We start from the raw sequence: 21,867 nt of genomic DNA, 5'->3' as shown, positions 1-21,867 counted from the left end.
TATTACACATTTTATTTCAAGTATAAAACTTGAAATAAGTTATTATTTATTATATACTCATTTTATTTATTTTGATAATAGCAGATCTGCAAGTTCACAACAACAACACAAAACGGTGACGGTGAGCTTGTAGATCTGCTATTTATTTCCCCTCGTCTCTTCCAGTCTTCATAGTCTCTGCTATGATAAATAATTCCTGTTCTGTTCTTTAACTATATAGAAGTGTCTATTCGTAATGTTTTGATGAATTGAACAAGGTGGACCCTGTTGTAAACAAGTGTAATGCTTAATTGGGTCGTCCACTCACAGTTAACAGTCTTTGTATTGAGTCTGTGCTTGAAATGTACTGTAATTCTGCAAACTGTTAATAAATATTTCAATCAATCAATCAAAATGCTTGCTTCTTTCTCAGAACGTGGCAACCCCCGGCGGCGTGTGGCTGCAGCGTGTGTGTGTGTGAGCGCGTGCTCGCTGTAGTGTGTCAGTGCGTGTGGTGATCCAACATGGCGGACAGCGTGAGCCTCTTCACGTCCATCGGACTGAGCGAGCAGAAAGCTAAAGAAACGGCAAAGAACGAGGCTCTGAGCAACACCCTGAGGGACTCCATCATACAGGTACAACACATTTACATATATATGATACTACTACTGTACTTTATACTGCTGTTACTGTACATTTATAGAGCTGAGGTTCCTCAAACTAACCCCACACCATGCTATCCACATGTTACTGTCCATTCATGTTATTATATATCCGTTTATAAACAAATATAACATGTATAAAACTAGGTGAGTTAAAGCTAGTTGAGTTGAGGTGTCTCTAACCAACCCTACCATGCTATCCACATGTTACTGTTATACATGTTAATGAGAAATATATCATTTATAAAACTACTAGGTCAGTAACCATGTTATTGAAGCTGTGGACCAGAGATAGTTGCTTCCACATGTTATTCTGTTGTATGTTAATAATATATAACAAATATATCCTTTATAAAACTAGTTTAGTTAAAATAGTGTTACTGTAACTGCTATGGACCAGAGATAGTTGCTTCCACATGTTACTGTTGGTGTTAATTCATGTTATATATCTGTTTATAAACAAATATACCATTTATAAAACTAGTTTAGTTAAAATAGTGTTACTGTAACTATGCTATGGACTAGCCCCTTTCGGGACCCTACGTAAAACTTTTTTGATATTTTGTTGAGTTTTACGTTGGGTCCCTGCTCGCTACTGTATTTTCGTATGGAAATTCCTAAATGCGGATGTGGAGATTCTCTCTAAAATAGGCCCCGCGGCATGTGACGCCATTATTTTCCTTGAGTTATTCTGAATTCGGTAACTTTAAGTAGCTATACATCCCGGTGCGAATATCTCCTGTGGCGCGGAAGCCGTTAAGTATTTTTAATCTTTGTTTGACCGATTTGGTCGCTTTATTTCTTCTTGTTTGTTTACCGTTTATTGTACCGCCTCCCGGTGTGCGGTTGGCTTGTGAGGCTACGTCCCTGCCTCTGATCTGCTGTGTCATAGCTATAGCGCCACTAGCTAGCCAGATAGGCGGTACAATGAGGTGTCAATAAACAAGAAGAATCCAAGCTTCCAAATCGGGCAAACATATATTAAAAATACTTAACGGCTTCCGCGCCACAGGAGATATTCGCAAAGGTATGTATGTGTACTTATACTTTACATATTCAGAAAGCCTCATACTGAAGAATATCGTCAAACAGCGCGGGGAGGCGTTTTAACATGTAAACATGAGCCAGTAAATGTTTTAATCAGGTGGCATGGACGACGAGGAACAGGACCCAATGCACTGGGTCGAACAAATGTCAGAAACTTCAGTAGCATTTGGGTTCTGCTTGGAGGGCTAGCTATGGACCAGAGATAGTTGCTTCCACATGCTACTGTTGGTGTTAATTCATGTTATATATCTGTTTATAAACAAATATACCATTTATAAAACTAGCTTAGTTAAAATAGTGTTACTGTAACTATGCTATGGACCAGAGATAGTTGCTTCATCTCAACTTACTTTATTATTCTGATGGTCTGACATTTTATTAATATTATATGAACATATAAGCACATTGTCTAGTTGACATTTAAGGCATCAGTATTATTGACATCATAATGATCATGTTCTGTATGAAATAAAATAGATTCATTCATGACATAGTCTAGTCCAAGCTATGTAACATTACAGGTACTTTGGTAAATAATGCCATTTAAGCACCCCCTGGGGGTCCCCGTTAAATGATAGCACCAAAGCTCCGCGACACACAGGTTGGGAAACACTGCTCTAGTCTACACCATGGTTATGTTATCTTATGTTAACATTACGTTGTCTCAGAATGTCAGCGGAGCAGAGCGGTACTCTCCTCTACACCATGGTTAGGGTTATGTTGTGACATTATATTCTCTCTAGGCTCAGAATGTCAGTGGAGCAGAGCGGTACTCTCCTCTACACCATGGTTAGGGTTATGTTGTGACATTATATTCTCTCTATAGGCTCAGAATGTCAGCGGAGCAGAGCGGTACTCTCCTCTACACCATGGTTAGGGTTATGTTGTGACATTATATTCTCTCTATAGGCTCAGAATGTCAGCGGAGCAGAGCGGTACTCTCCTCTACACCATGGTTAGGGTTATGTTGTGACATTATATTCTCTCTAGGCTCAGAATGTCAGTGGAGCAGAGCGGTACTCTCCTCTACACCATGGTTAGGGTTATGTTGTGACATTATATTCTCTCTAGGCTCAGAATGTCAGCGGAGCAGAGCGGTACTCTCCTCTACACCATGGTCAGGGTTATGTTGTGACATTATATTCTCTCTAGGCTCAGAATGTCAGCGGAGCAGAGCGGTACTCTCCTCTACACCATGGTTAGGGTTATGTTGTGACATTATATTGTCTCTAGGCTCAGAATGTCAGCGGAGCAGAGCGGTACTCTCCTCTACACCATGGTTAGGGTTATGTTGTGACATTATATTCTCTCTAGGCTCAGAATGTCAGTGGAGCAGAGCGGTACTCTCCTCTACACCATGGTTAGGGTTATGTTGTGACATTATATTCTCTCTAGGCTCAGAATGTCAGCGGAGCAGAGCGGTACTCTCCTCTACACCATGGTTAGGGTTATGTTGTGACATTATATTCTCTCTATAGGCTCAGAATGTCAGCGGAGCAGAGCGGTACTCTCCTCTACACCATGGTTAGGGTTATGTTGTGACATTATATTCTCTATAGGCTCAGAATGTCAGCGGAGCAGAGCGGTACTCTCCTCTACACCATGGTTAGGGTTATGTTGTGACATTATATTCTCTATAGGCTCAGAATGTCAGCGGAGCAGAGCGGTACTCTCCTCTACACCATGGTTAGGGTTATGTTGTGACATTATATTCTCTCTAGGCTCAGAATGTCAGCGGAGCAGAGCGGTACTCTCCTCTACACCATGGTTAGGGTTATGTTGTGACATTATATTCTCTCTATAGGCTCAGAATGTCAGCGGAGCAGAGCGGTACTCTCCTCTACACCATGGTTAGGGTTATGTTGTGACATTATATTCTCTCTAGGCTCAGAATGTCAGCGGAGCAGAGCGGTACTCTCCTCTACACCATGGTTAGGGTTATGTTGTGACATTATATTCTCTCTAGGCTCAGAATGTCAGCGGAGCAGAGCGGTACTCTCCTCTACACCATGGTTAGGGTTATGTTGTGACATTATATTCTCTCTATAGGCTCAGAATGTCAGCGGAGCAGAGCGGTACTCTCCTCTACACCATGGTTAGGGTTATGTTGTGACATTATATTCTCTCTAGGCTCAGAATGTCAGCGGAGCAGAGCGGTACTCTCCTCTACACCATGGTTAGGGTTATGTTGTGACATTATATTCTCTCTATAGGCTCAGAATGTCAGCGAAGCAGAGCGGTACTCTCCTCTACACCATGGTCAGGGTTATGTTGTGACATTATATTCTCTCTAGGCTCAGAATGTCAGCGGAGCAGAGCGGTACTCTCCTCTACACCATGGTTAGGGTTATGTTGTGACATTATATTCTCTCTAGGCTCAGAATGTCAGCGGAGCAGAGCGGTACTCTCCTCTACACCATGGTTAGGGTTATGTTGTGACATTATATTCTCTCTAGGCTCAGAATGTCAGTGGAGCAGAGCGGTACTCTCCTCTACACCATGGTTAGGGTTATGTTGTGACATTATATTCTCTCTATAGGCTCAGAATGTCAGCGGAGCAGAGCGGTACTCTCCTCTACACCATGGTTAGGGTTATGTTGTGACATTATATTCTCTCTATAGGCTCAGAATGTCAGCGGAGCAGAGCGGTACTCTCCTCTACACCATGGTTAGGGTTATGTTGTGACATTATATTCTCTCTAGGCTCAGAATGTCAGCGGAGCAGAGCGGTACTCTCCTCTACACCATGGTTAGGGTTATGTTGTGACATTATATTCTCTCTAGGCTCAGAATGTCAGCCGAGCAGAGCGGTACTCTCCTCTACACCATGGTTAGGGTTATGTTGTGACATTATATTCTCTCTAGGCTCAGAATGTCAGCGGAGCAGAGCGGTACTCTCCTCTACACCATGGTTAGGGTTATGTTGTGACATTATATTCTCTCTATAGGCTCAGAATGTCAGCGGAGCAGAGCGGTACTCTCCTCTACACCATGGTTAGGGTTATGTTGTGACATTATATTCTCTCTAGGCTCAGAATGTCAGTGGAGCAGAGCTGGACAGGTCCGTGGGTACTCTCCTCTACACCATGGCCTCTCGCCTCAAAGACACCAAGCGCCTGGCCTTCCTGTCGGAAAACATCGCCCGACGCAGGATCACCACTGAACTGCAACTGGCAGGTAGGTCAGGTTTAGGGTTAACCCTAACCCTAACCCAGGTTTAGAGCTGTTCTGAAAAGCTGTCGAAGCTACCTAAAGGGTTAGTGTTAACCCTAACCCTAACCCAGGTTTAGAGCTGTTCTGAAAAGCTGTCGAAGCTACCTAAAGGGTTAGGGTTAACCCTAACCCTAACCCAGGTAGGTCAGGTTTAGAGGTTTTTGTTCGGAAAAGCTGTCGATGCTAAAAAATCCTAAAAAATCTGCTCTCTGTATCGGCGAGTCTGTCTATACCTGTCATTCCTGTCAGCTATCACATGATATTTTACTTACACTCATCAATTATTTAGTTCTTTAAATGCACTACTGTTTTATACACATCGTGTACACATCGTGGGGCGGCGGTGGCTCAGGGGTAGAGTGCCTGGATGGCAACCGTAAGGTTTGCCAGTTGGAACCCGGGCTCCCCCAGAGTTACTGTCAAAGTGTCCTTGAGCAAGACACTGAACCCCTAATTGCTCCCGATGTGCTAGTTGGTGCCTTGCATGGTTTCCGCTGCCATCGGTGTATGAATGTGTGTGTGAATGGGTGAATGTAATGCACAATCTCTGTAAAGCGCCTTGGATAAAGGCGCTATATAAATGCACCATTTACCATTTATACTCTTATAGAGGGTATGCGCGTGACATCATCATCAAACCAGGAAGTTATGCAGGAACGCTGGCTGAGTGGCAAAAAAACTACTTTCTGGCCTCGACGGCCCAGACACATCCACACAGAAAAGTCCTCTCTGATTGACAGCCCAGACACATCCACACAGAAAAGTCCTCTCTGATTGCATTAAACAACGTTAAACAACGTTAAACTCACTTTGCATGTTGCTTTGCCACTCCATGTGCCATTCACTTTAAGCATGCGCATATACCCTCTATTGGACGAATACTGGACTACTCACCCCGGTGCTTGCCCGTTTTTCCTCCCGGAATTTTCCCCAGTGAGGGGGATAACTTTGTAATATGCTATTGGCTGTTTGTATTGTTTTTGGAAAAATATAAAAAGATACTCCTGTGGAAAGGCTATATTATTTGACGTATATTGAACCTATAAACAATTTAGTATTATTTAGTATATGTAAGGTTTTGCCCCCTCAAATGGTACCTCGTCAGATAATCCCCACATATCCTACAACAACTTCTGTGAACAGACTTCACTGTAGTAGCTTTTCATAAATTATATTTGTACTTAGGCTGTTCTGCTGTCATGAAAGTTTATAGTTAGAGAAATTCAAAGTCCAGCCGTCTGCTGTCCAGCCTCTCCCACCCCTCACTGGGGAAAATTCTGGGAGGAAAACAGAAACGGGGCGAGTAGTCTTGTTACCTATTGGACCATTTACATTATTATGATTTCATTCACTTTAAAAAACCTAAAGTAACACATTGCATCAGCATGCACCTCCACACATCCCAGACTCTTCCCACACTATGGAATGAACTTCCCATTGCAGTAGGGCTGACCCAAAAAAATCGATTAATCGGCGTTCAATCGATACGCACAGGAATCGATTTTGAAATTTTTGAATCGAATAGTCATTAACCCATTTTGGGCGGGAACCCATTTTGGTGTTAGCATCATGTCGTGCTTTAGCTATTGAAAAATAGCAGATCTACAAGCTCATATCGCGCCACCAAGTGGCGCGATATGAGCTTGTAGGTCTGCTATTTTTGAAAAATCGAAGACACTTTTAGAATCTGATCTCAGTTCAGAATGGGTTAATAATGAAACTGTCAGGATGTAATAGACACTTTTAGAATCTGATCTCAGGTCAGAATGGGTTAATAATGAAACTGTCAGGATGTAATAGACATTTTTAGAATCTGATCTCAGGTCAGAATGGGTCCTCGCAGAGCCTCCTCCGTCCTCGCGTGTTAACCAGGAAGTCAAGCAGCTACAGCCACGCCGTCCAGCGCTCCACGCTGGAAAAAGAAGTCAAAAGTGACATGGTTGCATTTTAACCCATTCTGACCTGAGATCAGATTCATACGAGGTTTCCACTGGGACACACACTGGTCTGATTATAACCCATTCTGACCTGAGATCAGATTAAAAAAAAATGTCAGTCGTTCTTCGATTTGTATAAAAAATAGCAGACCTACAAGCTCTTAGCGCGCCACTCGGTGGCGCGCTAAGAGCTTGTAGGTCTGCTATTTTTCAATAGCTAAAGCATAACATGATGCTAACACCAAAACGGGTTCCCGTTCAGAATGGGTTAAAATATGCTAAGAAGTCCACGACCACTGTAATGTCAAAATAATGTGCCACGTTATGCAAAGTTGGCACCTAATATAGCGAAGAGGATTCTATCCGTCCCTGATTCCCTGCCACTACAACCCCTTCGGAGAGCGTCTTCTCCAAAGCGGGATTTACTTTCTGCACTAATATAAGTACGGTAACTAACTGTAATATTGCACTCTCAGAGACAGAGCCGCTTTTTTGGTTGTGCGAACGCGCCTGCGAGACGGTGATGTCTTTGAAATGGAACGGCTTTTACGTCTCTCTCTCTCTCTCTCTCTCTCTCTCAAAGCATTTCTCTCTCTCTCTCTCTCTCTCTCTCTCTCTCTCTCTCTCTCAACTACCGGTATTTATACACTGTTCCTTTTTACAAATAAAATATGCACATTAAGAAGGTTGATCACAAAGTTAGTGTGGTTTAGGCTATAGGCTACTTTGATGGGAATGTGAAGCAATTAAGAACAACTGCCTATGGGTGCTGTGTGAACAGTGAATAATTATATAGTTTCTTACCTCGTGGCTCGTGCCATGGTTTGAAGAAAGAAGAATTAAATAAATCCAATAAATATAATCCAAGGTTTGTTTGTCTGGTGCTCCGCTCTGCTAATTGATCTGACCTGATATATATTTGCACAACTGACTGGCATGAGGTAGCCTATAGTAATTATACTTATTTGGCAGCACCTCCAATTCAGTAACATAATTACATATACACATTTCAAAAGGCTTTCATATGCTATTAATATTTTTTCTAATAAGGTTTGTCCTTATAGATAGAAATGTGATAATTTTTGTATAGTTTTGGATATTAACAAATGACAGGCAGCTGTGACTGTGAGCCATGCGTGCGCCTCGCACCAAGCACTCGTCTCGCTGCTGTCATAAAGCCTCGATTAAATGACGCTTTATTTCAGTTCATGTTACGGCAAGAGGAGAAGAAAATAAATCTGTGTGTTGTTTTGAATGGTAGCCAAACTGTTACTTTTTATTAAGTTTTCTTAGTTTTTTGTTCCATAGAGCGCCTAGAGGGTTTGACTGATTTAACCCATTTTGGGCGGGCACCCCTTTTGGTGTTTTAAACATTATGTTATAATTTAGCTATTTAAAAATAGCAGACCTACAAGCTCGTAGCGCGCCACCGAGTGGCGCGCTACGAGCTTGTAGGTCTGCTATTCTATTTTTATATTTTTGAAAAATCGTGAAAATGTGCCTCAAATTTGGAATATATTTTTTCAGAACGAACGTTTTTAACTCAAATCTTTGCTTCTGGAGACGTCCCTGGAACAACATATTTTCAGATGGGGGTCGGTGGCCAAATACAGATCATTTTTGGGGTCCTTGACATGAAATATTGAGTGATATAGGCCTAGAAACATGAGGTATTTCAGAAAACTGTCAGGATTTAGAAGGCTTTTTTTATTTCGATGTCGGGCCTAAATGGGTTAAGAGCAGGGGAGCAGTCAGCCAGATATTTCGTGAAGCCTCATTTGAAATCGGTAGTTCATATAATGGCCTGTTGTGGCGCTGGACCGGACCCAAAAAGCCCCATAGCTCCATAGAGGCCCATGTATTTGGGCCCAACTTCACCTAGACTGTATTACCTTAATAAACATGGTCATGAATACTTTCTTCTTCCAGTCACTAGTTTAAAGTCTCATTTCTAATGTCATAATATTCTTTTTGGAAAATTATGGTCCCATTAATTTAAAAAATGACCATAAAGAAAAAAAAACATCGCGTATGTTCTGAGGGGCGTGGCTACCATTACAGTCTATGATCGGGATTCCCCTCCCACTCGAGTCAAAATAAAAACCAACGGAGAAGAAGGGGGGAAGTCCCGCCTCGTTGTCTGGGCAGCCAATGACCAGCTGGTATACAAAACGGAGCCAGCCAATGGCCAGCTGGTACCAAAGATGGCGACTTACATCAGGAATTAGCATATTATTACAGGCTTCATTTTACGTTCATGTTAGACCCGGGGAACGCTTTGTCCATATTTTTTACAGTCTATGGTTAAGAGTTACGATCGGGTGGTGTTTTTTTTGGTGTTTTCACATCTTCAGTTTCAATCTGAAGAGAAGCAAAATGCCTTTAGTTTACCATGTCTGGATTATATATTTATTTATTTGAGAGGTAATGCCTGTGTCAGGCACTTTTATTTAATGTTGACTTGTCGGATGTTTTAGTGTAAGCCTAATTATTTGTGCGTCACTGAACGCACATGAACGCTGCTACGATTGGGGCGAAAGCAACAGTTGTTGCTTATCGTTTAAAATAAATGAGACCAATCCAAGCATGCGTTTCTCTCCGCTATATCGTTGTTTAGGCCAAATTCATTGTCACTGCTCGCCTCGCATCGCGCATCGCGCCTCGCCTCGCATCGCGTCTGCAGTCAGAACTACAGACTCACTCCCAATCTTCTGCCATATAGTTTAACCCATTCTGACCGGGCACCCATTTTGGTGTCAGCATCATGTTATGCTTTAGCTATTGAAAAATAGCAGATCTACAAGCTCATAGCGCGCCACCGAGTGGCGCGCTACGAGCTTGTAGGTCAGCTATTTTTGAAAAATCAAAGAACGACTGACATTTTTAGAATCTGATCTCAGGTCAGAATGGGTTCATCAGACCAGTGTGTGTCCGGCGGAAACCTCGTATGAATCTGATCTCAGGTCAGAATGGGTTAAAGCTGCGGTCCGTGCATCCCCTGTTACCACCACCCTCATTGTAAACTAATGTAATCGTTCTCTACAGCTGCGTTGGACTTTGTGAAGAACCACCACCCTCAGGATCCCATCGCCCAGAGGGACTTTGAGACGGCGTGTGGAGTGGGCGTGGTCATCACACCAGAACAGATTGAAAACGCAGTAAGTGATCAATAATGGCTGCCTGTCGAAGGTACAGTGGGAGTTTGTTAAACTACAGAGGCTGCCTGTCGAAGGTACAGTGGGAGTTTGTTAAACTACAGAGGCTGCCTGTCGAAGGTACAGTGGGAGTTTGTTAAACTACAGAGGCTGCCTGTCGAAGGTACAGTGGGAGTTTGTTAAACTACAGAGGCTGCCTGTCGAAGGTACAGTGGGAGTTTGTTAAACTACAGAGGCTGCCTGTCGAAGGTACAGTGGGAGTTTGTTAAACTACAGAGGCTGCCTGTCGAAGGTACAGTGGGAGTTTGTTAAACTACAGAGGCTGCCTGTCGAAGGTACAGTGGGAGTTTGTTAAATTACAGAGGCTGCCTGTCGAAGGTACAGTGGGAGTTTGTTAAACTACAGAGGCTGCCTGTCGAAGGTACAGTGGGAGTTTGTTAAACTACAGAGGCTGCCTGTCGAAGGTGCAGTGGGAGTTTGTTAAACTACAGAGGCTGCCTGTCGAAGGTACAGTGGGAGTTTGTTAAACTACAGAGGCTGCCTGTCGAAGGTACAGTGGGAGTTTGTTAAACTACAGAGGCTGCCTGTCGAAGGTACAGTGGGAGTTTGTTAAACTACAGAGGCTGCCTGTCGAAGGTACAGTGGGAGTTTGTTAAACTACAGAGGCTGCCTGTCGAAGGTACAGTGGGAGTTTGTTAAACTACAGAGGCTGCCTGTCGAAGGTACAGTGGGAGTTTGTTAAATTACAGAGGCTGCCTGTCGAAGGTACAGTGGGAGTTTGTTAAACTACAGAGGCTGCCTGTCGAAGGTGCAGTGGGAGTTTGTTAAACTACAGAGGCTGCCTGTCGAAGGTACAGTGGGAGTTTGTTAAACTACAGAGGCTGCCTGTCGAAGGTACAGTGGGAGTTTGTTAAACTACAGAGGCTGCCTGTCGAAGGTACAGTGGGAGTTTGTTAAACTACAGAGGCTGCCTGTCGAAGGTACAGTGGGAGTTTGTTAAACTACAGAGGCTGCCTGTCGAAGGTACAGTGGGAGTTTGTTAAACTACAGAGGCTGCCTGTCGAAGGTACAGTGGGAGTTTGTTAAACTACAGAGGCTGCCTGTCGAAGGTACAGTGGGAGTTTGTTAAACTACAGAGGCTGCCTGTCGAAGGTACAGTGGGAGTTTGTTAAACTACAGAGGCTGCCTGTCGAAGGTACAGTGGGAGTTTGTTAAATTACAGAGGCTGCCTGTCGAAGGTACAGTGGGAGTTTGTTAAACTACAGAGGCTGCCTGTCGAAGGTGCAGTGGGAGTTTGTTAAACTACAGAGGCTGCCTGTCGAAGGTACAGTGGGAGTTTGTTAAACTACAGAGGCTGCCTGTCGAAGGTACAGTGGGAGTTTGTTAAACTACAGAGGCTGCCTGTCGAAGGTACAGTGGGAGTTTGTTAAACTACAGAGGCTGCCTGTCGAAGGTACAGTGGGAGTTTGTTAAACTACAGAGGCTGCCTGTCGAAGGTACAGTGGGAGTTTGTTAAACTACAGAGGCTGCCTGTCGAAGGTACAGTGGGAGCTTGTTAAACTACAGAGGCTGCCTGTCGAAGGTACAGTGGGAGTTTGTTAAACTACAGAGGCTGCCTGACGAAGGTACAGTGGGAGTTTGCTAAACTACAGAGGCTGCCTGTCGAAGGTACAGTGGGAGTTTGTCGAAGGTGCGAGACCATTGAGAGCTTTATGAACAAACAAGTAAAATAATTTTAAAATCAATCCTAAAAACTACCGGAAGCCAATGAATGCAGTGAAGCTAAAAGTGGAGCATGTGTAGCCCCTCCCCCTCCTATGCCCAGAATGAATTTTAGGATAAAAGGGGAGGGCAGAATGTGATGATGTAATCATACTATAATTAACTATGATTAACTATGAACTGTGATTGGCCAGAATGTGATGATGCAATGATGATGGTGTCCACTAGGTGGAGACGGTGATTCAGAAACACAAGGAGCAGCTCTTAAAGGAACGCTACCGCTACAACATGGGCCTGCTCATGGGTAATATGACCTCTGACCTTTCACTGTGTGTGTGTGTGTGTGTGTGTGTGTGTGTGTGTGTGTGTGTGTGTGTGCACGCGCAGTGTTCTTTTGGACATGTGGAGGGCAGTTTACCGTCTATCCACGGTAACGGGACATCTTTGCGGTAACGGGACATCTTTGCGGTAACGGGACATCTTTGCGGTAACGGGACATCTTTGCGGTAACGGGACATCTTTGCGCTGCGTAAAGTTAATATCCCGTCTCCGAATGTTTACAGTTTACTCATTCACATTGTCTGCTTCATTTCCTTCATTTGCTGCGGGTTGCAGCCTAGGTAACCTAGGCATCCACACAGCCTAGGTAACCTAGGCATCCACACAGCCTAGGCATCCACACAGCCTAGGTAACCTAGGCATCCACACAGCCTAGGTAACCTAGGCATCCACACAGCCTAGGTAACCTAGGCATCCACACAGCCTAGGTAACCTAGGCATCCACACAGCCTAGGTAACCTAGGCATCCACACAGCCTAGGTAACCTAGGCATCCACACAGCCTAGGTAACCTAGGCATCCACACAGCCTAGGTAACCTAGGCTTCCACACCTGCAGTGAATTGAAGTCAGGTGCGATTGGAAGCGACGCGACACGCCCGTTTCTGTGGCGAAGTAGAATGCGGTTCTTTGTTGCGGATCCGAATGCGACTGAGCCTTCACACCTGCCAAACGAAGCGCACTTTCCGACAATACGCAGCAGGATTAGTTTTAATCGCAGTATAGCATGCTGGTGTGAATGCGACATTAGTCGACTAAATATCAAAAACCTTAGTCGACTTGATTTTTTTTTTGTCTTAAGTCGACTAAATTAACACTGATTTAGACCTGAGACCGGATTCTACAAATAAAATAATATAATGTCTTCTAAAATGTTTCTGTCAAACTGTAATTGTAACTGTAATTACTGTAATGTAATTGGCCGCCAACCCCCATCTGAAAATATGTTGTTCCAGGGACCCCCATCTTAAAATATGTTGTTCCAGGGACCCCCATCTGAAAATATGTTGTTCCAGGGACCCCCATCTTAAAATATGTTGTTCCAGGGACCCCCATCTTAAAATATGTTGTTCCAGGGACCCCCCATCTGAAAATATGTTGTTCCAGCCAGGGACCCCCCATCTGAAAATATGTTGTTCCAGGGACCCCCATCTGAAAATATGTTGTTCCAGGGACCCCCATCTGAAAATATGTTGTTCCAGGGACCCCCATCTTAAAATATGTTGTTCCAGGGACCCCCCATCTGAAAATATGTTGTTCCAGCCAGGGACCCCCCATCTGAAAATATGTTGTTCCAGGGACCCCCATCTGAAAATATGTTGTTCCAGGGACCCCCATCTGAAAATATGTCGTTCCAGGGACCCCCATCTGAAAATATGTCGTTCCAGGGACCCCCATCTGAAAATATGTTGTTCCAGGGACCCCCATCTGAAAATATGTTGTTCCAGGGACCCCCATCTGAAAATATGTTGTTCCAGGGACCCCCCATCTGAAAATATGTTGTTCCAGGGACCCCCATCTGAAAATATGTTGTTCCAGGGACCCCCATCTGAAAATATGTTGTTCCAGGGACCCCCATCTGAAAATATGTTGTTCCAGGGACCCCCCATCTGAAAATATGTTGTTCCAGGGACCCCCATCTGAAAATATGTTGTTCCAGGGACCCCCATCTTAAAATATGTTGTTCCAGGGACCCCCATCTGAAAATATGTTGTTCCAGGGACCCCCATCTTAAAATATGTTGTTCCAGGGACCCCCATCTTAAAATATGTTGTTCCAGGGACCCCCCATCTGAAAATATGTTGTTCCAGCCAGGGACCCCCCATCTGAAAATATGTTGTTCCAGGGACCCCCATCTGAAAATATGTTGTTCCAGGGACCCCCATCTGAAAATATGTTGTTCCAGGGACCCCCATCTTAACAGTTTGACTGTTTTTTACGATTAACCCGCATTTTAATCAACCCCCCTTCACTGCCGAGATTGTTGTATTACCTTTAGAGCATACGCTGAATTATTTGGGCTTTTAATCCGCGAAAATCCATCAAAAAAAGCTCCCGTGGTTTGTTATGATCTGTGTGTAGCATCCACCATCTTGGTGCACGCGGAAGACGCACACAAGATTGGTTTCAATGAGGCGTTGCACCCAATGCATTTCCATTGGCCTCAATTTCCCAGAAGCCCTAGCAGCCCACAGCATGTGACGATTTCCGGTTTTGTCATCACAGCGAAGGCATCCAGTCTCATACTCCGCGACGAAGACGGATTTTCTTTTGATTCATTACATTACGGCGGATTAAACACATAAAACAAAAGGCGGGTATGTCCGATACGGCAGCGACATTAACCTGGAGTAATCCATTCAAGGCACGGAAACTGTTAAAATATGTTGTTCCAGGGACCCCCCATCTGAAAATATGTTGTTCCAGCCAGGGACCCCCCATCTGAAAATATGTTGTTCCAGGGACCCCCATCTGAAAATATGTTGTTCCAGGGACCCCCATCTGAAAATATGTCGTTCCAGGGACCCCCATCTGAAAATATGTCGTTCCAGGGACCCCCATCTGAAAATATGTTGTTCCAGGGACCCCCATCTGAAAATATGTTGTTCCAGGGACCCCCATCTGAAAATATGTTGTTCCAGGGACCCCCCATCTGAAAATATGTTGTTCCAGGGACCCCCATCTGAAAATATGTTGTTCCAGGGACCCCCATCTGAAAATATGTTGTTCCAGGGACCCCCATCTGAAAATATGTTGTTCCAGGGACCCCCCATCTGAAAATATGTTGTTCCAGGGACCCCCATCTGAAAATATGTTGTTCCAGGGACCCCCATCTGAAAATATGTTGTTCCAGGGACCCCCATCTTAAAATATGTTGTTCCAGGGACCCCCCATCTGAAAATATGTTGTTCCAGGGACCCCCCATCTGAAAATATGTTGTTCCAGGGACCCCCATCTGATAATATGTTGTTCCAGGGACCCCCCATCTGAAAATATGTTGTTCCAGGGACCCCCATCTTAAAATATGTTGTTCCAGGGACCCCCATCTTAAAATATGTTGTTCCAGGGACCCCCCATCTGAAAATATGTTGTTCCAGGGACCCCCCATCTGAAAATATGTTGTTCCAGGGACCCCCATCTGAAAATATGTTGTTCCAGGGACCCCCATCTGAAAATATGTTGTTCCAGGGACCCCCATCTGAAAATATGTTGTTCCAGGGACCCCCCATCTGAAAATATGTTGTTCCAGGGACCCCCATCTGAAAATATGTTGTTCCAGGGACCCCCATCTGAAAATATGTTGTTCCAGGGACCCCCATCTGAAAATATGTTGTTCCAGGGACCCCCATCTGCAAATATGTTGTTCCAGGGACCCCCATCTGAAAATATGTCGTTCCAGCCCCCCCAGGAGCAAAGATATGAGTTAAAAATGTTCACTCTGGAAGAATATATATTCAAAGATTTGCACAAGTTTTCACGATTTATCAAAAATAGCAGATCTACAAGTTGAAAAACCTGGACATAAACCTGTGTTCCTCCCCTAGTAAAAGTTAACCCTGTGTGTTCCTTAAAGGGGAAGCGCGCGCCGGACTCAAATGGGCCGACGGGAAGATCATCAAGAACGAGGTGGACATTCAGGTGAGTTTAGAATAGAGCGCCGATGTCCTGACGTCACTGTCAGTAGAGGGCGCCATAGGGGGGTTTTAACCCATTCTGACCTGAGATCAGATTCTAAAAATGTCTTCTACATCCTGACAGTTTTCATTCTGACCTGAGATCAGATTCTAAAAAATGTCTTCTACATCCTGACAGTTTTCTGAAAAGGCTATGTTTCTATGTCAGTCGCTCTTCGATTTTTCAAAAATAGCAGACCTACAAGCTCATAGCTTGTAGATCTGCTATTTTTCAATAGCTAAAGCATAACATAGTGCTAACACCAAAGTGGGTTCCCGCCCAGAATGGGTTAAATCTCTTCATATAAGAACTGTGTTTGAAAAACAAACCGATCACCCCGGCCTTTTCACTCATATGGATATGAAGCATCGACTGAAGGTGGAAATGTAAAAATATACCCAAAGAGTAACAAAATAAGCGTTCGAAACGAGTCAAACAACCCAGAGACTACATTTCCGGGTAGGCGGGTGGCTTCATCTGCCCGTCGCACAACAGAAACTGAATGTTAATTACATTTATTTTTATTTTTATTTATTGATATTCAATGTTTCGTGGTTAGTACGAGTCGAGTCACCGCCAGCTGAGCTTACGTCAGCGAGGAATCTCAGGAACGCAATGTGTTGACGGCTGGGCGTGACGTATATTGGCAGCGACATTGCCTTCATATGTAGTTTCAAGGCTTTTGCGGCCACATTAATTCCATTTTCTCCAGAAACTGGCTGTATCAAATATGAATGGACATCATTAACGACGCACAGCCGCCCCCCTGACAGAAAGGCCGGGATGATCGGTTTATTATTCAAACACAGTTCTTATGCGACCAGAAATCCCCCTATGGTGATTTTCAATGTCTACTGAAAGCTCTGTGAGTTGGACATGCAGGTGAGCTTTATAATAATAATAATAAACTTTATTTGTATAGCACTTTTCATACATAAATGCAGCTCAAAGTGCTTCACAGGGCAGGACACAAAAATAAAATACAATAAAACACAAGTAGTTAAAATGATAGAACAATAGCACAGAACAAAACCGAATATAAGAACATAAAATAAATAAAAACACATATAAAAATAAAACTCAACTAAAAGCAAGGGTGAAGAGGTTATGGAAGTTATCATTAGTGTGTATGTGTATCTATATCTATAGAAGTTATCATTAGTGTGTATGTGTATCTATAGCTGTCCAATGACAACAGCATGGCTTAATGTCTTAGAATACAGATTATAGCTGTCCATTGACAACAAATATGTTGTGTTTGGGATGGATGGATGGATGTGTTGTGTTTGGGATGGATGGATGTGTTGTGTTGTGTTTGGGATGGATGGATGGATGGATGTGTTGTGTTTGGGATGGATGTGTTGTGTTTGGGATGGATGGATGGATGGATGTGTTGTGTTTGGGATGGATGGATGGATGTGTTGTGTTTGGGATGGATGGATGGATGGATGTGTTGTGTTTGGGATGGATGGATGGATGTGTTGTGTTTGGGATGAATGGATGGATGGATGTGTTGTGTTTGGGATGGATGGATGGATGGATGTGTTGTGTTTGGGATGGATGGATGGATGGATGTGTTGTGTTTGCCTCTCAGGTGTTGCACCTCCTGGGTCCAAAGACAGAGGCTGACCTTGAGAAGAAACCCAAGGTAGATAATTATAAACTTTATTTGATCATCGTGCGTGCGTGCGTGCGTGCGTGCATGTGTGTGTGCAGAGGGGACTAAACGTGCGCATGTGCGTTGAGTCCACCTCTGCAGCTTGGCTGGGATAAAGCCTGAGTGTCGTTCAGTTCCACTTGTGTTGTATAATAAAATATGACTGGTCGTTACGCTGTGTGTGTGGGTGGGTGGGGGGGGCACCATCCTGGACGGTCTAGAATGCCCGGTATGTTTTGGTACGGCCCGCCACTGTGGTTCAGTGAAGGTATGTTTTGGTTCTGTGGTTCAGTGAAGGTATGTTTTGGTTCTGTGGTTCAGTGAAGGTATGTTTTGGTTCTGTGGTTCAGTGAAGGTATGTTTTGGTTCTGTGGTTCAGTGAAGGTATGTTTTGGTTCTGTGGTTCAGTGAAGGTATGTTTTGGTCCACTGTGGTTCAGTGAAGGTATGTTTTGGTTCTGTGGTTCAGTGAAGGTATGTTTTGGTTCTGTGGTTCAGTGAAGGTATGTTTTGGTTCTGTGGTTCAGTGAAGGTATGTTTTGGTTCTGTGGTTCAGTGAAGGTATGTTTTGGTTCTGTGGTTCAGTGAAGGTATGTTTTGGTTCTGTGGTTCAGTGAAGGTATGTTTTGGTTCTGTGGTTCAGTGAAGGTATGTTTTGGTCCACTGTGGTTCAGTGAAGGTATGTTTTGGTTCTGTGGTTCAGTGAAGGTATGTTTTGGTTCTGTGGTTCAGTGAAGGTATGTTTTGGTTCTGTGGTTCAGTGAAGGTATGTTTTGGTTCTGTGGTTCAGTGAAGGTATGTTTTGGTTCTGTGGTTCAGTGAAGGTATGTTTTGGTTCTGTGGTTCAGTGAAGGTATGTTTTGGTTCTGTGGTTCAGTGAAGGTATGTTTTGGTTCTGTGGTTCAGTGAAGGTATGTTTTGGTTCTGTGGTTCAGTGAAGGTATGTTTTCGTCCACTGTGGTTCAGTGAAGGTATGTTTTGGTTCTGTGGTTCAGTGAAGGTATGTTTTGGTTCTGTGGTTCAGTGAAGGTATGTTTTCGTCCACTGTGGTTCAGTGAAGGTAATCGTGATGTTCTTCGTGCAGGTCCAGAAGAACAAAGCTCCTGACAGTGACGTGAAGATGAAGAAAGAGGAGGAGGCCGTGAACGGTAAGGAGTTAAACATGTTGTCTATGATGTCGTTAGTTAAACTGTTAGTCTCTGTCGGCTGGACTTTAACTGTTAGCACGAAGCCCACCAGAACCGTAGAAAACGTAGGGTTAAATTAGTACCCTAAGCCTGCCAGAACCGTAGCCTATACGTTTTCCAGGGTTTACATTCTTTAATCCATGTTTTTATCCGATCGAACTACCGTTCGTTAGCATAACGGATCAAGTGGGACACCTAGTGGCCACGGCCACTCTATGGTTTGCATTCAAAGCCCTCTATCCGTGGAGAACCCATTCTGACCTGAGATCAGATTCATACGAGGTTTCCACTGGACACACACTGGACTGATTAACCCATTCTGACCCGAGATCAGATTCTAAAAAAATGTCAGTCTTTCTACGATTTTTCAAAAAATAGCAGACCTACAAGCTCGTAGCGCGCCGTCTGCTATTTCTCAATAGCTAAAGCATAACATGATGCCAACACCAAAATGGGTTCCCGTTCAGAATGGGTTAACTGTTAACCCATTCTGAACGGGCACCCATTTTGGTGTCGGCATCATGTTATGCTTTATCTATTGAAAAATAGCAGATCTACAAGCTCATATCGCGCCACCGAGTGGCGCGATACGAGCTTGTAGGTCTGCTATTTTTTGAAAAATCGAAGAACGACTGACATTTTTTAGAATCTGATCTCAGGTCAGAATGGGTTCATCAGACCAGTGTGTGTCCGGCGGAAACCTGGTATGAATCTGATCTCAGGTCAGAATGGGTTAAAGTTAGTCTACAAGTGTGTAAATTGTGGCTTGCTTCAATGCTCTTGTGTGACACTGTAGTATGATGAAGTACGGCGTTAGTGTGACACTGTAGTATGATGAAGTACGGCGTTAGTGTGACACTGTAGTATGATGAAGTACACTGTAGTATGATGAAGTACACTGTAGTATGATGAAGTACGGCGTTAGTGTGACACTGTAGTATGATGAAGTACGGCGTTAGTGTGACACTGTAGTATGATGAAGTACGGCGTTAGTGTGACACTGTAGTTAGTATGATGAAGTACGGCGTTAGTGTGACACTGTAGTATGATGAAGTACGGCGTTAGTGTGACACTGTAGTATGATGAAGTACGGCGTTAGTGTGACACTGTAGTTAGTATGATGAAGTACGGCGTTAGTGTGACACTGTAGTATGATGAAGTACGGCGTTAGTGTGACACTGTAGTATGATGAAGTACGGCGTTAGTGTGACACTGTAGTTAGTATGATGAAGTACGGCGTTAGTGTGACACTGTAGTTAGTATGATGAAGTACGGCGTTAGTGTGACACTGTAGTATGATGAAGTACGGCGTTAGTGTGACACTGTAGTATGATGAAGTACGGCGTTAGTGTGACACTGTAGTATGATGAAGTACGGCGTTAGTGTGACACTGTAGTATGATGAAGTACGGCGTTAGTGTGACACTGTAGTTAGTATGATGAAGTACGGCGTTAGTGTGACACTGTAGTATGATGAAGTACGGCGTTAGTGTGACACTGTAGTATGATGAAGTACGGCGTTAGTGTGACACTGTAGTATGATGAAGTACGGCGTTAGTGTGACACTGTAGTATGATGAAGTACGGCATTAGTGTGACACTGTAGTATGATGAAGTACGGCGTTAGTGTGACACTGTAGTATGATGAAGTACGGCGTTAGTGTGACACTGTAGTATGATGAAGTACGGCGTTAGTGTGACACTGTAGTATGATGAAGTACGGCGTTAGTGTGACACTGTAGTATGATGAAGTACGGCGTTAGTGTGACACTGTAGTATGATGAAGTACGGCGTTAGTGTGACACTGTAGTATGATGAAGTACGGCGTTAGTGTGACACTGTAGTATGATGAAGTACGGCGTTAGTGTGACACTGTAGTATGATGAAGTACGGCGTTAGTGTGACACTGTAGTATGATGAAGTACGGCGTTAGTGTGACACTGTAGTATGATGAAGTACGGCGTTAGTGTGACACTGTAGTTAGTATGATGAAGTACGGCGTTAGTGTGACACTGTAGTATGATGAAGTACGGCGTTAGTGTGACACTGTAGTATGATGAAGTACGGCGTTAGTGTGACACTGTAGTATGATGAAGTACGGCGTTAGTGTGACACTGTAGTATGATGAAGTACGGCGTTAGTGTGACACTGTAGTATGATGAAGTACGGCGTTAGTGTGACACTGTAGTATGATGAAGTACGGCGTTAGTGTGACACTGTAGTTAGTATGATGAAGTACGGCGTTAGTGTGACACTGTAGTATGATGAAGTACGGCGTTAGTGTGACACTGTAGTTAGTATGACACTGTAGTTAGTATGATGAAGTACGGCGTTAGTGTGACACTGTAGTATGATGAAGTACGGCGTTAGTGTGACACTGTAGTTAGTATGATGAAGTACGGCGTTAGTGTGACACTGTAGTTAGTATGATGAAGTACGGCGTTAGTGTGACACTGTAGTATGATGAAGTACGGCGTTAGTGTGACACTGTAGTATGATGAAGTACGGCGTTAGTGTGACACTGTAGTATGATGAAGTACGGCGTTAGTGTGACACTGTAGTTAGTATGATGAAGTACGGCGTTAGTGTGACACTGTAGTATGATGAAGTACGGCGTTAGTGTGACACTGTAGTATGATGAAGTACGGCGTTAGTGTGACACTGTAGTATGATGAAGTACGGCGTTAGTGTGACACTGTAGTATGATGAAGTACGGCGTTAGTGTGACACTGTAGTATGATGAAGTACGGCGTTAGTGTGACACTGTAGTATGATGAAGTACGGCGTTAGTGTGACACTGTAGTATGATGAAGTACGGCGTTAGTGTGACACTGTAGTATGATGAAGTACGGCGTTAGTGTGACACTGTAGTTAGTATGATGAAGTACGGCGTTAGTGTGACACTGTAGTTAGTATGATGAAGTACGGCGTTAGTGTGACACTGTAGTATGATGAAGTACGGCGTTAGTGTGACACTGTAGTTAGTATGATGAAGTACGGCGTTAGTGTGACACTGTAGTTAGTATGATGAAGTACGGCGTTAGTGTGACACTGTAGTATGATGAAGTACGGCGTTAGTGTGACACTGTAGTATGATGAAGTACGGCGTTAGTGTGACACTGTAGTATGATGAAGTACGGCGTTAGTGTGACACTGTAGTATGATGAAGTACGGCGTTAGTGTGACACTGTAGTATGATGAAGTACACTGTAGTATGATGAAGTACGGCGTTAGTGTGACACTGTAGTATGATGAAGTACACTGTAGTATGATGAAGTACGGCGTTAGTGTGACACTGT

The 21,867-nt window shown here is 43.8% G+C and overlaps 1 protein-coding gene across 2 annotated transcripts in view; it reads left to right on the top strand.

Annotated features, from left to right (window-relative positions):
• Nucleotides 1–498: 498 nt before the first annotated feature.
• The window catches only part of qars1 (glutaminyl-tRNA synthetase 1), a 61,707-nt gene continuing 40,338 nt past the window's right edge, over nucleotides 499–21,867 (top strand). For both annotated transcript variants that reach the window (XM_083769415.1, XM_083769416.1), the window contains exons 1-7: nucleotides 499–614; nucleotides 4,718–4,865; nucleotides 9,884–9,996; nucleotides 11,944–12,019; nucleotides 15,627–15,691; nucleotides 17,322–17,375; nucleotides 18,468–18,531. In XM_083769415.1, coding sequence (XP_083625541.1) covers nucleotides 504–614; nucleotides 4,718–4,865; nucleotides 9,884–9,996; nucleotides 11,944–12,019; nucleotides 15,627–15,691; nucleotides 17,322–17,375; nucleotides 18,468–18,531 — 631 coding nt within the window. In that variant the 5' untranslated portion in view covers nucleotides 499–503. The remainder of the gene's footprint in view (nucleotides 615–4,717; nucleotides 4,866–9,883; nucleotides 9,997–11,943; nucleotides 12,020–15,626; nucleotides 15,692–17,321; nucleotides 17,376–18,467; nucleotides 18,532–21,867) is intronic.

The sequence above is a fragment of the Protomyctophum parallelum genome (genome assembly GCF_964188405.1).
Source record: "Protomyctophum parallelum genome assembly, chromosome: 7".
Classification (NCBI taxonomy): Eukaryota; Metazoa; Chordata; class Actinopteri; order Myctophiformes; family Myctophidae; genus Protomyctophum; species Protomyctophum parallelum.
This window is presented reverse-complemented; position numbering and strand designations above follow the sequence as displayed.